Source organism: Monopterus albus, unplaced genomic scaffold, assembly GCF_001952655.1.
Source record: "Monopterus albus unplaced genomic scaffold, M_albus_1.0 scaffold338.1, whole genome shotgun sequence".
Lineage (NCBI taxonomy): Eukaryota > Metazoa > Chordata > Actinopteri > Synbranchiformes > Synbranchidae > Monopterus > Monopterus albus.
In genome coordinates this window covers 53,490-69,433 of record NW_018128218.1, presented here as the reverse complement: position 1 = coordinate 69,433, position 15,944 = coordinate 53,490, and the positions used below count along the sequence as shown (strand labels likewise).

The 15,944-nt window shown below is 41.7% G+C and overlaps 1 protein-coding gene across 5 annotated transcripts in view; it reads left to right on the top strand.

Annotated features, from left to right (window-relative positions):
- The window catches only part of efl1 (elongation factor like GTPase 1), a 159,872-nt gene extending 150,369 nt beyond the window's left edge, over positions 1-9,503 (top strand). For all 5 annotated transcript variants that reach the window (XM_020624779.1, XM_020624783.1, XM_020624781.1 and 2 more), the window contains exon 23: positions 8,885-9,503. In XM_020624779.1, the coding sequence (XP_020480435.1) occupies positions 8,885-9,073 (189 nt within the window). In that variant the 3' untranslated portion in view covers positions 9,074-9,503. The remainder of the gene's footprint in view (positions 1-8,884) is intronic.
- Positions 9,504-15,944: the final 6,441 nt, after the last annotated feature.

Here is a 15,944-nt window from a genome sequence, read left to right as displayed (position 1 = left end):
GAGTGGCAGTGAAGTACGTCAGAGTAGTTCAGGATATGTATGAGAGGAGTACAATGTCAGTCGTAGTAAAACAGAATACATGTGTATGAACAAAAGGGAGGGAAGTGGAACAGTGAGGTTAGAGGGGGCATAGGTCAGGAAGGTGCAGGAGTTTAAGTATTTGGAGTCAACAGTCCAGTGTGATGGGGAGTGTGGGAAAGAGGTGAAGAGGCGAGTGCAGGCAGGTTGGAGTGGGTGGAGAAAGGTTTGGACACAAGCACACCCAGTGTACACCAAGCACAATCAGAACACATAATGTATTATATTATATTGTCAGAACATTAATTACATCCACAGCCTCATTGAACCCTGTAATTATTTGCTCTGTCCAGTGTGTAATTTGGGATGAATAATTATAAATCCATTTTATATTCTTCAGAGTTCTTGGGGAAGGAGGATTACTTAGTCAACATTTCATTTCAGATACTTTATAAGGCAAGGAAGAAAAACAGACACACCTTGATTAGTCTAGCACTTGCAATAGATCTCAATGCAGCATCCTCTGTCATGTGCTTTGTCTGTTGTCCCTGCGTTTCAGCCATTCTCTATGTGTACTTTGTCATAGAAAATTGTTAGTCAATCGGTGACTGTGCATTGTGTTCCACCTCTAATATGCATGTGGCACAAAACAGTTAATCCCCACCCCCAGCACGCACACACCCACTCTCGTGCAGAACATCCCTTGCTCATTAGTAATTATTATTGGTAGATGTGAGACAAATGGCTCAATGTTTTTATCAGGTGGCTGCTATAATTGGTGACACTTGTAGGAAACTACATGATTGGTCCAATTTGCACAGAGGTTATGGTGATTGGACAAAATTGCATGATCATGCTGAATCCATGGCCATTGGTTGAATTTGCATTCAGGACATTGCAAAATCCTGGAGGGGCTGTAATGTTGTGAATTAAATCATGCGGGTAACATAATTCTGGTGTCACGAATAACCTCACATTTGAAGACCACACAAATTTAATTACCAAAACAGCATTTTCTATGTTGTTATACCCCAGTTCTTTTACTGGACAGATGTGAGTAAGGAAGGAGTCTGTCTTTCTTGATTTTAGTGCTGGTTTATTTACAAAAATATATATATATATACCTATATATAAAAGGCTTACAGAACACAACCCAGGGCTCCCTCCTTCAGACAAGCTGCTGGAGAAGAGAGCAGGGAAAAAGCACACGGAAACACAGAGCCTAATACATTTATCAGTTGTGGGCTAACCCCTTACAGAGATGAAGTCCGTCCAGCAGACTCCATCTCTTATCTAGAGCTCCACAGGCTTGGAGCAGCTGCGTATTACCTAGTCATAACAAAATGAAGAATTCCGTGTGTGTGTGTTGTTGTTACGTGGTGTAACTAAAACAATCATTCAGACTGTAGGATATGGTTCGTATTACCATTGCTAACTCTGAGAGACGAGGCAGTCCAAGTAACTTCAAAACAGTGCTGATTTATTCAAAGGATCACAGGTAAAATTAACATTACACGCTCAAGTATCTTGCACCTCCACAGTGCACGCAGGCAGATGTAAGATGGAAGACCCTGAGCCCACCAGGCCTATACATTATATCGCCTCGTTTGGGCTAGCCCCATACTACACAGAAACGTCAACCGGGACGTCTCTGTTACCAGCTTTGCAGCTGGCCCTAGCAGTAGTCAAAACATGAAGGGAATCAACGTGTGAATGTGTATGTCTGTTGGTTAAGTGGTGTGTAACTAAAAACATTCTCCTGACCTCTAGTACATGTCGTGGCTTAAACATAAGAACATATTATGGCTAAGGCTACAGTTATACACGTCATAATAATAATATTAAACATCCTGTCTGCTGACAGTCATCAACTCTTCTCTCTAGTATCCTTGACCAGATGTACCCTGTAGAAACTCATAAGCATGACTAAGCATTTAACAGTCTAACTAGACATCCTATCTCCACTAAACATTTCTAATACAAAAAGTATCTATCCAATATCTACACTAGCTAAAATCAACTCAGGACCAGGACATTCAGCCAATAGCTGAGGTCAGGGGTTAAATGGTTAAGGTCAGAGAGTCTTGAACGTCTGTCTAGGGACCTCTCAGATAATGAAAGGTTGTTGAACATGTGTACTCATAATAGGGGATTGATGTCAGAGAGGTTGATTTGTCAATGTCATTGAGAATAGTTATGATATCCTATTACGTCAAAAAGATGACATTTAATAGAAAGATATCTGGTCCACCCTTTCTCCTCCTTCAAACCTTGGCTGCCTGACGTTGACCTGATGCTGTGACCAGACTTGGCCCTGGCTGTGTCCAGGCAGATACTAGCTCAGATCAGCACTCCACTCTCTGTCCTGAGCCAGAGATTAAAACAAGTCTCCCCTTTGCCTGCTTTCATCTGTGGCCAACTGTCCAGCCAAGCATACCCTACACCTCCTTAGCCCTGCCTCTTCTGATCCTCTCCTCCTCCTGCCTCTGTTTTCTGTCTCATGCCAATGTCTATCTTTCTTAAAAATACCTAACAAGACATAAATCTAACACAAGATTAATACAAGAAAACAATTGGTGTCATGGCTTACTGCTAACCTTGAAACAGAGCAGACTAGAGCACACTTTGAATCTGACTAAACTGCATTAATAACACATTAAAGTCTAATAATTATCTGACTGATTTATTAATTTCTAACAACGTGAAGAACATAGCTTGTTTCTACCCATTACTTTCCATTTCTGCTGCAGCTCACCTGCTCACTCTCACTCAGTTTTTAAGTTTAAAACTGACATGCACCCATGGACATTCAAACTGTTTTTGCATGCTGTCATCATTCTTCCTGTCCACACGGGCCATTCAGAGATACCTTACGAATGCATTTCCAGTGTAAGTGATGAGGGACAAGCATTCCTTGTTTTATGCCGAAATACATTCTGCGGTTTAGCAGAGGCTAATAAATGAACAACACAAGATCCAGAAGGTACCTTTAATCTGTTATAAATGTTCAATATTCTCTGTCTGTAAAACTACACAGGGCTGCACCTATAGGCAGGGGTGATGTGAACACATCACCCCTCTACCCCCTCAGCCTTGCAACAGTTGTCTTTCCCTCATTAAAAAATTCTGTTTCATTTAATTTATGTGCAGACACTTCCTTACAAAGAGTGGTCTTAACCCAACCCCCAGCCCTTAGCCTGCTGTTTAGTACTGATGTCAGCATTCACTGTGACAGCAATTTGATATGGCCAGGATATTGGATTACCATATGAATGATTGCAGAGGCAGTTAAAGCATTTGAGCATTGTATTGTTGTGTAACTGGAGGGTTAGTGGCTCCTGTGGGGATGTTTACATTAAATTTCCATCACAATAGAGCTTTTTCAGCTGTTGACTGGAGAATTGTGTGAATAAGTCTTGTATTGATCAGCCAGGGCATCTGTTTGACACTACAGCTACTGTGTGTCTGTGTGTAGATATGCTTGTGTGTTACTCTGTATTGTTGGATTTTGTAGGCCTGCTAATACATATAGACTGAACAATATATCAGCATGACTGATATTTTTTGCTAAATTATTGCTCTTCCTAAAGTCCACTGTCATCTCCACTGTTTTGAGTTTGTTCACCTCCAGGTTGTTGTGACCACACCACAGGACCATCTGTAGGCCGACTTGTCACCATCGTGGATGAGACAGATGACCGTTGTCATCTGCGGACTTCAGGAGTTTAACTGAGGGGTCCTCTGAGGTGCAGTCATTGGTGTAGAGGGAGAAGAGCAATGGGGAGAGCACACATCCCTGGAGGGCACCTATGCTGACTGTTCAGGTTCTGGATTTTCCCCAGCCTCACCTGTTGCTTCCTGGGGGCAGGCACAGTGAGCTGGGACAGTTTAGAGTTGAGAATGTCCCGGATAATGGTGCTGAACACCAAGCTGAAGTCCACAAAGAGGACCTGTGCATAGGTCACTGTGGAGTCGAGGTGTTGCAGGATGTAATGCAGTGCCATGTTCACTGCATCATCCACTGACCTGTTTGCCCGGTAGGCAGGGGGTCTAGCAGGGGGTCTACGATGTCCTTCAGGTGGGCCAACACCAGTCTTTCAAAGGACTTCATAACTACAGATGTCAGGGCGACAGGTCTGTAGTCATTGAGACCCGTGATGGTGGGTTTCATGGGGACTGGGATGATGGAGTGTTTGAAGTAGGAGGGGACTTCACACAGCTCCAGTGACCTGTTAAATATCTGTGTGAAGATGGGGGCCAGCTGATCAGCACAGGCAGAAGGGGGTCATTCTGTCTGGGCCTAGTGCCTTCCTGATCTTTTGTTTTGCTGATCATCGGGGTGGGAGGCTGGGGGTAAGGGAGGCGACCATAGGGGAGCAGCTACTGGTTGTGGGTCTGCGGTGAGGTGGGTGAGCAGTGTGGAGCTCCACTTTTCAAATCCATATTAAAACACACTGAGGTCATCTGCCAGTTGGTGGTCCTCTACAGTGGGGGGTATTTGTTCCATAGACTTCTCCATACAGTGGCAGGTCATTGTTTAAATCTGTTTTTTTCAGCCTTCCAGAGTAACTTCTTTCCTACTCTGATTTCCCTTGTCAGTGTGTTTCTGGCCTAATTGTACAGGATCCTTTTATCGGCAAATAGTGTTTACAGAGTTGTGATGGAACTTGCTCGTGTGTCATAATATAACCTACTGCGATGATGTCTTTTTGGTGTGGTGGTGTTATTGGCCTCTGTTCAGACATGGTATTAGTTCCTGTCTTTAGGCCATACCAGCAGAGATCTTAAGACAGATGGCTTTGTGGTAAGTGGAGCTCCACCACCATCATCATCATCAACTTTATTTATATAGCACATTTAGCACAGCCAGAGCTGACCAAAGTGCTTAACACAATATCCACGAAACCCATTAAAACAAAATAAAACAAGCAACAATAAAACAACATCACACTTAAAACAACCACCCATCATAAAACAAAGGCTCAACAAGACAGAGGCTGATGCTGATTCGAATGCCAAACGGTACAGATGAGTCTTCAAATAAGTTTTAAAAGTGAACAACGAGGGGGCCTGCCTAATGTACAGGGGCAATGCTATCCACAACTTAGGAACCCCCACAGAGAAGGCTCTGTCCCCCCTACGTCTCCGCCTAGCCCTTGGTGTCTCCAAGAGCAGCTGATCAGCTGATCTGAGGCACCGAGAGGGGCTATAGGGATGCAGCAATTCTGTAAGATAAAGGGGGGCCAAACCATTTAAAGATGGCCCGTACAACTGCATTCACTTGATATTCCATTCTAAGATCAGAGTTTATTTTAACACCAAGGTTTGTAACGCTCAACTGCACGTACCGCTCCAAGGAACCTAAATCAACTGGGGGAAAATCACCAGAGTTATTTGGACCAAACACTATAACCTCAGTCTTTGTGTCATTTAACTTCAATAAATTTAAAGTCATCCAGTTCCTAATGTCATCAAAACATGACAGTAATGATACAACTGATGATGTGTCCCTTCCCCTCATTGGCATATACATCTGCACATCATCCGCATAACAATGAAAAGAAACACCATGTTTTCTGAAAATAGAACCAAGAGCAAGTAAATATAAAGAAAAGAGCAGGGGCCCCAAAACTGAGTCCTGCGGAACCCCAGATACCAACAGGGTAGACGAGGACTCAGCATCATCCTATCCGACAGATAAGACCTGAACCACTTCAAGGCAGTACCACGGATGCCCACTAACTCCTCAAGTCGAGATATTAGGATGTCGTGGTCAACCGTGGTCAACACACTAAGTCGGCAGCAGACCTGCTTAATGGTACCAGTCATCCTCCAGACTTAATTGAGTCAGCTAGTCAGTCAAGCACTTGACTGTTGCAGGATGCCTCATCCCTCCTTACCCTCCAGTGGATCCCCATTGTGCTCCAGCATATGCTGCTCACAGGTGGCGTGTGTTGTCGCCTGTAATCCTCCTGTTGCTCTTCCTCGCTTTCTACCATCTGTCCCTGTATAACCAGAGCCAGGTGTAGGATCCTGCTGTCTGTGCTGCTAATGTAATAGTTCTTAACGTGTGTGAGACTGTGTGTGTCACAAAGTAGTTTGCAGCATTGACGGTGTTTGTCATGAGTTAATCCATGCACACACCAAGTGACATGGCTGAACTGTGTGTGTGTGTGTGTGTGTGTGTGTGTGTGTGTGTGTGTGTGTGTGTGTGTGTGTGTTTTTGTGTTTAGTAAGGACCAAAAAGGGTTTGGTTTTTTTTTAACTTTTTTTTGTTGTTGTTGTTGTTGTTTTTGATGTATTTATTTATTTTACTTTGCTATAAAGTAAGGGCATTTTTGGAAAGTGAGGAAATTTTGGCCAGTCCTCACTTTCTGAAAACACCTTTTTGAGGGTTAAGACTTGGTTTTAGGGTTCAGGTCAGAATTAGGTTTAGGTAAGGTGTTAGGTGAAGTACTTCCATCTTGATGACTCTCCCTGCTGTGTACAATTTAAAGTGGTTTGTGATAGAGAGGCAAAGGTGATGCATGGGATTGGTTTGGGGGTTAAGTAACCTTTGTGTCTAGTTAGGTTTTGCAAGATGGTACAGTTTGGAGTTAGTCACCTTTTGCATGAATCCTGTGGTGGCTTAAGGTTGGAGCTTAAGCTTGGTTCAGGGTTAGGTATTAGGGTTAAATATTTAGTTCTGATGGTTAAGTGTTAGAGTAAAGGCAGAGACACATCAAGCTGACCATCAGCCATTACCCACCGCTGAGCTGTTGCTAAGTGTCTATTGGGGTTCATCCTCCCAGTGTGGCCCGCACTGTTGGCACTACTCGGTCCCTATCGGCGGTTTTTCAGCTAATTTGACATGATGAATTGACATCAGCTCATTGGGCCTCAGCAGTGAAAAGAGACCACTGATTGGCTGTTGGGCTTAGCAAATTAATGCATGAGAAGAGAATGGTTCAGAAAAGCTCCTTCAGCCTGTCATTATAGTATCCGTGATTTCACCGATGTAGTGCCGTCTCTCCTCGTTTTTCACCTCCATGACCTCCTTTCTTCAACAACCATTAGACCAAGGGCTGAGAACAGAAGTGTCATTTGCAACTTCTTACCAGACATTCTTGATTAGAAACAGCTATAAACAGCAGCTGTTTTGAACAAAAGGTGCTTTGCTTATAGCTTATACATCCACAGTCTAGCTCTTCTTCTTTCCCTTTCTGAATGGTGACCACAGATACCGCCACCTGCTGATAGCGGGAGTTATTTCTGTCACACAGGCACAGAATGTATGAGCTAGTTGGCCATTGGCTGTACCTGTGCAGTGTGTTCAGGTGTCACTTTTTCAACCCGGCTGGCCCAGACAAAGCCGAGGTGCGCATGTATACATGCATATACACTTGGTATTACTCACACTGTGGGCCGAAACCTGAATCCACACACACACACACACATTGTAGGAACTCAGCCTTCCTTGAAAGGACCGACTGCTGGTCAACACCATGTCAATCAACGAATTATAAGGTGATAACTTGGTTTAAGTTTAGGGTGATGCTGGGGCTAGGCATGTAGTGATTGTAGAGTGAGGGGCATTTTCACTATTTTCTGGCCAGTTGATTGAATAAATAATTGAAAGATCAATTTTTAATGAAAGTAAATGCTAGTTGCTGCATTTCAGAGAGTGAGATGGGAAAATTGATACTAGCCTCATGTTTCTCATTGAATTACAGAGCTGGGAAATGGGAAATGAATATGAATATGTTCTTGAATAATGACATGTATTTGTTTAATCTGTAATTAAACATTAAAGTGACAAAACTAAGAGTCTACAGCTGTGCTGGAAACTCTGTGATTCTGTACTTAGATGCAGCTGTGTTTGACATGTTAGGGTGGTAACATTAGCTACAGTAGGTAACACCACAGCTGGGGCTGTTATTAGCATTCACATATTTGGTCATTAATGATTAAGTAGTGACGTATTGGAGAAATTGAAATTTTTCACCTGATGATGGTGGTGGATGGAAAAGTTAAAGGATCACTGAGGTTTGCTCAGTTTATCCTGTGGGGAACATGATCATGGTTACAAAATTTCATGCTAATCTGCAGTAGTTGTCAAGACATTTCACTCCGCTCTATAGATATGGACAACTTGGTGGTGCTAGAGGGAAAAGTCAGGGGGATTCATCCTCTGGGGGACATGAATGCTTGTACAAAATTTCATCTAAATCCATCCAGTGATTGAGATATTTCAATCTGGGACAAAGTGGTGGATTGCCTGACTGACATCTTGGAGTGGCTGGCATTGTTCTAGGGATGGCAGTGGTATTGAGGAACTGTTTCCTGACAAACAACAAGCACAGTGAGTGTGCATGGCTTCATGGAGTCTTATCGACTTAGAGTGTTTACACCAACTTCTCATTCTGTTTTCACAGTTGATTTGACCAGGACATTTAACAGTTCCACAGCTTTTATTTCAACTCAGTTAGAAGTTTACGTAAAAACAAATCATGTTTGATTATTTTATTAATTCAGGGAGATGGTTAAAATATACTATTTTGTTGGCAGCAAAACATATAGAAATATGCACGAAGGGTGAATAAATGGCTTAAGAAAACAACATAATGTAGAAAAAACTTCCAGTATGAGCCACTCCCACTCCACATATAATCCAAAAAAGGATACAAACAGGTATTTTTGTGGCCTAACCACATAGAGATAGTAACTTTGCATTACACCCCCCACAGGGAAATGAATATTTGTGTCATGAGTGGTTTAACTGAAGTACAAGCAGCCAAAAAGCACCAGACTTACCTGCATAGATGTTGAATGTTGTCTTATTCTATAATTCACCATGACATTTCGGTCTATCTTCTCTGTGTCCCAGGTGATTAGCAGTGATCCATACTGGGTTCCCACCACCGAGGAAGAGTACCTGCACTTTGGTGAGAAAGCTGACTCCGCCAACCAGGCCCTCAAATACATGAACGCTGTCCGTCGCCGCAAAGGCCTCTACGTGGAGGAGAAGATAGTAGAACACGCAGAGAAGCAGAGGACACTCAGCAAGAACAAGTAGAAAAGAAACCACGCAGAAGACGCCGCTGATAGCAACTCGTCCTGTCAGCCCGAGACACTGCTGACATCCATCTGTTTACCCAGGACTGCAGACATTTATAGACTCTGCTCTTCATGATTATTAGCAGAGGGACTTGTCATGGAAAATTAAATAAATGTGTTGCATTTGAACATGAATATTGGTTTTCATTTCTGCACAGATATGCTGTTGTACTTAAACCACCATCACCATCACCATTATCAAGGTAAATGGTTTGCATGCTTCCTGTGTCTTCAACAGCTCGTGTCAAAGTATATTTCAGTGATTCTCACTTGGGTCTGCTTTTAGAGAAGAAGGAATCAGAGAGTTTGAGAACAATGTTAGTAATCTTGAGTGGAAATATTTGATTTTAAAATAAAGTAATTTTATGAGGAAAAAGTCATGATATTGTACATATTGATATTGTACTGTGCAGTGTTACTTTTCCCTGGCCACTATAGAAAGTGCAGCAAAAGGCACATCCCCTAGCCTTCCCCACACTGCCACAGGTGGCCAATCACACTGAGCTTAGTTAGCAAGATACCTGTAGAGCATTTCCCTTTGGCACAGTATAGCACAACAGCTGACTGTGGAGATATTTTTTTTTAGAAATATAATGTAGTACTAATTATTATAAAGAAAACAGGAAACTACCAAATAATTGCAATTAAATGTTATCTACAGTTTTTAATCAGTATTTAATAGCAGGTCAGCTGAACAAAATGTCAACATGCAAACATATAAGGAGAATAGTTTTCATTGATAAATTACTATATTCCCAGTTTGCCTACACTTTCAGTATTACAAATTTACATACTACTTTCCAAGTAGGAGGAATATTAGTAAGTTACAAAGCCGTAGGTAAAGTGGTAACTTCTTTAACTAGATGCTAAGACATGTCGCCTGATGCAGATTTGTATTACTTATTACAACCTAGACACCATTTGATTTTATATAATATTACATTTTTCCCAAAATTCTAACTTATCATATTATGACTTTTTCTACCTGACTTTTCTCCAAATACTTTAATACTCAAAATATTTGGACCTTTGCAGTTTCTTTAGTTGAGAGTTTGTGGATATATACTTATTGTTCAAAGCTACTGTGAAACGATCCTTATTTTCAGATGTTCAGCGTAAAGTATGGTGTTTTCAATCGTGCACATTGATTTAGGGTTTGGTTTGACTTCTCACCTCATAACCCATAGATGACATTCTTCATCTTTGATTTCCTTCTTGCATTGCATAGTCAAATGAACATAAAAATAGTGAGAAAATGGGAACAGATAGTAGTTTTCAAACCATGTAACATTTTTAAAATGCATGGGGGTCTACTAGAACAGCATGTGTACTGTCAAGTCAGGGGAGGTAAATGGTTTTCATAGCACTGTGTGCTTTTTAATGCTCCATTTCTGCACTAATGCAATCCAATACCACATCACTCATGTTCATATGCCATACTGTTAAAAAGCCTGCAAATAGCTTTATCCCGCCATCAGGGCTGCGCTGTCAGTTGATAACCCCGGCCCTATGTGTCCGCTGACTGCTAATGGCAGACGGGCTCCTCCTGTGAGACCTTGGCTAATGTAGCACATGGGATGGGCTTGTCTTGCATCACACAGAGTCAGTTACAGTCATGCATAATTAAGATGCTCTTTTTCCCAGCAAAATCTGGCAGTTTTGCTTTAGTCAAGTGGTTCTAATTCATTTCACAGCCCTTCACCCAGCCACCCATCCTCCACTTCCTGCTTTTTGAATTTCTTTACCCTGAAGACAGTTTTTCAATGTAGAAAATATAAATATTGTGAAAATTGGGAAATGAGGAGTGTTTTAACTATCAGGGAGGGGAGGCCACAGCGACAAGCCCTCTGCAAGCAGCCTGGGCTGTTTACACAATAAAGTCAACATGGTTTATGCATTTATATATTCTGTGTTCCTGAGGCAGTGTGCAGCTATTGGAATTAAATAAATTCACAGAAAAACATAGAATTAGAGGATTATAAAGGATTTTTAAAGTTTTTGTTTTTTTTTATAAAAACCTATAATTACACATACTTAATATAACTGAAATGTGCAAATATTTGTGCAACACAACACCGGGTGTGATCTCCACACTGTCCATTCTCACAGGTCTGGCCTTCCAGAGCACCTGGTTCAGTCTGCTGGTATCACTGGCCTCATTAATTGCATGGAACAGTGCACTGGCTCCACAGACTGATAAAGCATCCTCAGTGTCTTGTTGCACATTTTATAGAAATGCTCCTCAGGAAACAAAACCATTTGCTCTGTCGGATCTTAAATAGGAAATCATTGTTTGAATAGTCAAGTTTCTTGTTGTTGTGGACCCCAAGCACCCTTAAGGTATCTAAAACGTACACTATCTAATCATTGTTTCCTACAGATGTCTGCTCTTGTTAGGCTGGTAAAGCATTTAAAATCATTTGGAGCACAGACTCTTACACTGGACCAGGCTCAATTTACTGCAGATTTTTTACAACCACTACTCATCTATTTCCAGGTTTTCAATAAGATATCTGACAAATCAGTATATTGGTATAAGGCAAATATACAATACTCAGGGGAGTAACAGATTAGGTTTCTATCCTCCTCCGGTTCTCTGTGAGGCTTGTCTCGTCAACTGCCATGGGGGAACAACCTTTCTACCCATTCAACAGCCATCCAGAGGGTTCTGTTCCTGTCTCCCTCTCTCTGTGCTGAGACAATACTTTGCTAATGTGTTCTGCAGAGCTGAGTTATCAGCTGACCTCTCTGATGAATCCCAGTAGTGACAACACACTCCACTGTCCATCTGCCATCGATTCACACAGATACCAAGACAGAGATGTGGTTAAGTTAGCACTTTGTTACACTGTACACTGCTTTGTCTTTGAGGGAGGTGGCCAGTCTGATGTCATGGTGTGAGGACAAGGACAAGACGAAGGAGATGATAGTGGACATGAGGAAGGAAAGGAGACTGCCACTGTTCATTTGGAGGCTCGAAGTGGAGAGCAGCTTCAAATACCTGGGCGTCCACATCAGTGGACGCCCAGGTATTTGGACACAGTGGACACCTCACTTGGACACTCAACACCACACAGCTGGTCAAGACGGTTGTACTTCCTGAGGAGGCTGAGGAGGTTTGGCATGTCGCCTAGGATCCTTTACAACTTCTACAGCTGCATCATTGAGAGCATCTTGACCAGCTGCATCACTGTCTGGTATGGTAGCACTACTGCTATGGACCGCAAGCGCCTGCAGATAGTGGTAGACTGCGGAGAAGATCACTAGGACTCCACTGTCCTCTCTGCAGAGCATTTGCCACTGCAGTGTGGGTAGGAGAGCTGCTTCCATCCTCAAGGACCCCACCCACCCCCAGCACGGACTGTTCATACTCCTACCCTCTGGCTGGAGACTCAGAAGTGGGAAATGCAGGACCTCTAGACTGAAAAACTCTTTCTTTCCCTCTGCCATCAGACTCCTAAACAGCTGACTCAGGATCTACCTCATGTAATTCCATCTGTATTGTTTACATTCTCAGTTTGCACATGCATAATTGCACACTCACTGCTGAGTATTTACACTCCACAGCTGCCACGTAGCATATATTCTCTCTTCGTTATATTGTGTTCTTGTTGTATTTTCATTATGCTTCTTTCATTGGCTATTTTACAGTGCCTTAGATTTTGTGGTACCTATGTATTTGCATTATATTTCACTTATATTGTGGCATTCATGTGGTCAGTAAAGTAAGAATTTCAATGTACAGGGAAACACGTGTCCTCACTGTGCATATGACAATAAACACTTGACCTTTGTCAACTAGGGAAATTTTTGGCTGACTGTCTATTCATGTGCCAGCTGACTCCGCTTTCACTCATTCTCACTCCATTTGATGTAGATGAGTGTAGTGTGTTGAGAGGCCAGTTACTCAGCCAGTGTGCCAGCTCGTGCCAGGTCAACAGGCCAGTGTTGTGTCTGTGCACTGTATGTATGTACCGTTTATCTTGTACTTCTATGCTGGTGAGAACTTTTTCATTTATAAAACATTAACTACTGAGAAAGTTATAACTTTCTTTCAAAGATAGTCAGATCAGTGTTAATCCCCTTTCAGACATGCACTTCATCACAACACTGTATGAATAAGCCCTTGTGCCTGCATTATTCTAAGGCTAAACCTACCATAAAATGCTTGTTATTGCTAAGATGGAACAGATCTGCTTTAGAAAACAGAACTTACAAAGCTACTGTTTAAAGATATGGCAACTGCTTTTATCATTTTTCAGTGAGTCACAAACCTGAGCTCCATTGCTATGCTGTACTCTACCGTTTACACTGACATTCAAAACAGTCTGACACCATAAGCTGCTCTTAAGCACTCTTTACCCATTCAGTGACATCCTGTTTCCTAGCAACAATGTAAACTATGGATGCCTGATGGTGACTGATGCCTGAAACTTTACAAAATGCAGCTTCTAATTTGAAGCTATCATTAGCTAACAAGAAGATTTGGCAATCCAGTAGAATGCTTGGGTTACTGCTAATGTGATAAGGCACTAACATGACACATACAAATTAATTCAGCACAAAGTTAAAATCGTGATCATGCTAAGTCACTTGTTACCAAAACAAATACAATGACAAGTTACGAAGAACCCCACACCTCAAATTTGAGTCCTTTGGCTGCTTTTAACTCTTCATCTCAAAAATCCAACTCAGTGGTTAACTCAGAGTTTTGCTCTTTCTTTGCCCCACTCTCTTCACGCAAAGGAATGTGGCCTTTTCAGTCTGACAGCCACTATCTTGGACCTTTACCTAATGAGTGATCCTCCAGGGTTGGCTGTTTGAAATGACTCCTCACAGTTATATTTGATTGATTTGATTTATTCTTTCAAGCATGTAAAGACAGTTGATACTGTATGTCAACACACATAATTTTACACATGTCCAACAAATGCTAATCCAATATCAATTTGCTTATACCTAGTACATGATTGAATGGAGTAGGAAGAAGTTAAACTTATCCAGGCCTACCCCATGACATCATCTTACTATCATTGGTTTGCAAGCAGTATCTCTACATAAATAATTCTCTTCTACACCACACAAGTAATATACTTTAAAAAAAAAAAAAAAAGTGTTAACATTCTTACATAATTACATTCTTAAATAATTATCTTCTACACTGCACAAGTAATATACTAAAGAATTATTACAAAGTGTTAACATTCATACACCACAATGTTCCATCTGGTTAATCATTAAGCCTGTTCTTGCATATATCTTGATTGACCCATACCTTTATATTCATGTTTAAACTCGTCAATTCTATTACTATTTTTTATGTCCACACTTAAATTATTCCATAGTTTTACTCAGTGACAATTAAGTAGTGAATATATAAATGACAAGATACTAATAACTGCTGTGCATGAATTGTGTAGTCTCTCTCTCTCTCTCTCTCTCTCCTCATCCAAGGAATCCCTTGGATCACATCTTCTCCTTATCGACTCAGGATCAGCTCCAAGCCATCTCTGTCCTTTGACGTTTACACCATGTACAGGCCTCCTTTGCAAAGAGGGTCTCTCCCCCTCCAAGGCACTTTCACGCACATGACATCTGCGCTCACTTTGGGCTCTCCATCCTTTTGGGCCTCTTTGTCCTGCAAAGAGGAAACACAAACACAGACCACACAGGAGCAAATACTCCTGCACATAGTATTGACTAGTCTATCATAAAATCTCATTTCTATATCAGGATGTCAAAACTTGTATTAACCTTTAAAGTAGCACTCTATAGACTACACTTAAATCTCCTATCTTTAAATCTGAACAACCTCTTAACAAATAGTAAGAATTTGATACTAAAATATTTTATCTCTCATTCATCAGAAGGTGACAAGTGTGGGTTTAAGGGCAAATCTGTGACTTCTGTGGGAAAAGATTTTAACATCCATACATGCAACCCAGGGAGGGTTAACACACACCGAGCAGATAAAAAACACAAAAAACTAAAAGAGCTATCATTTATCCATTGTCAATAAGAAGAAAAGTGTTAAGACTGCTCAAACACAACAGTGAGCGAGTCACAAAAATAGACGGACCCAGGTGGCTGACTTCGATGCAGGCAGTGTAGTTTATTTACAGTGATGTAGAAGAGACAATAAATGTACAGTGAATAATACAGGGACCGGGTGTCGAGCTTAGGAGTATTCACAGTCAATGACGGTAATGATACAAGAGGACCGGGCTGCGGACAATGGGATTCACTCCTGGACTGGTTTGCTGTCACTGAAGATAAACAGAAAAAGTACATACGGTTGAGTGGTAGACTGTGCATCGACCTGCAGGGTGGTGATAAGCAGAGTGGAGGAGGTCCGTGATCCAAAGGAGCGGCTGAATGCAAAGAGGGAATGTAATTGAAGCAGCTGGAGAGGAGAGGAGAGGAGAGGAGAGGAGAGACACAAAAACACTAAATACAGAATCCAAAGAACTACAGGGAACAAACGGGCCTGAGAAAAGCTAGAAAGAACAGGCAGGGGAGTGAACGAAGAGCAGGAACTAAATAGGGAGAAACTAATCAGGTGCAGCTGGTAGGAAGCAGGTGTAAAGGATAGCGTAATCAGGTTAAGGGAGAGAAAACAGAGTGTGGGGAGTGAGAAAGTAGGTGCAGCCGGGCAAACCTGACAAAAAGTGTGTTATAAGCAGAAGAATGTACTAGCATCTGCATGAAAATATTACTAAATCTGAATGAAACATCTAATTTAATTAGGTTGTGACAACTTAACCAAAAGTGCAAACAACAGTAAAGTGTACCTTATATCCAGGTTACCTCCTGAAGAGAGTCCTCCTGTA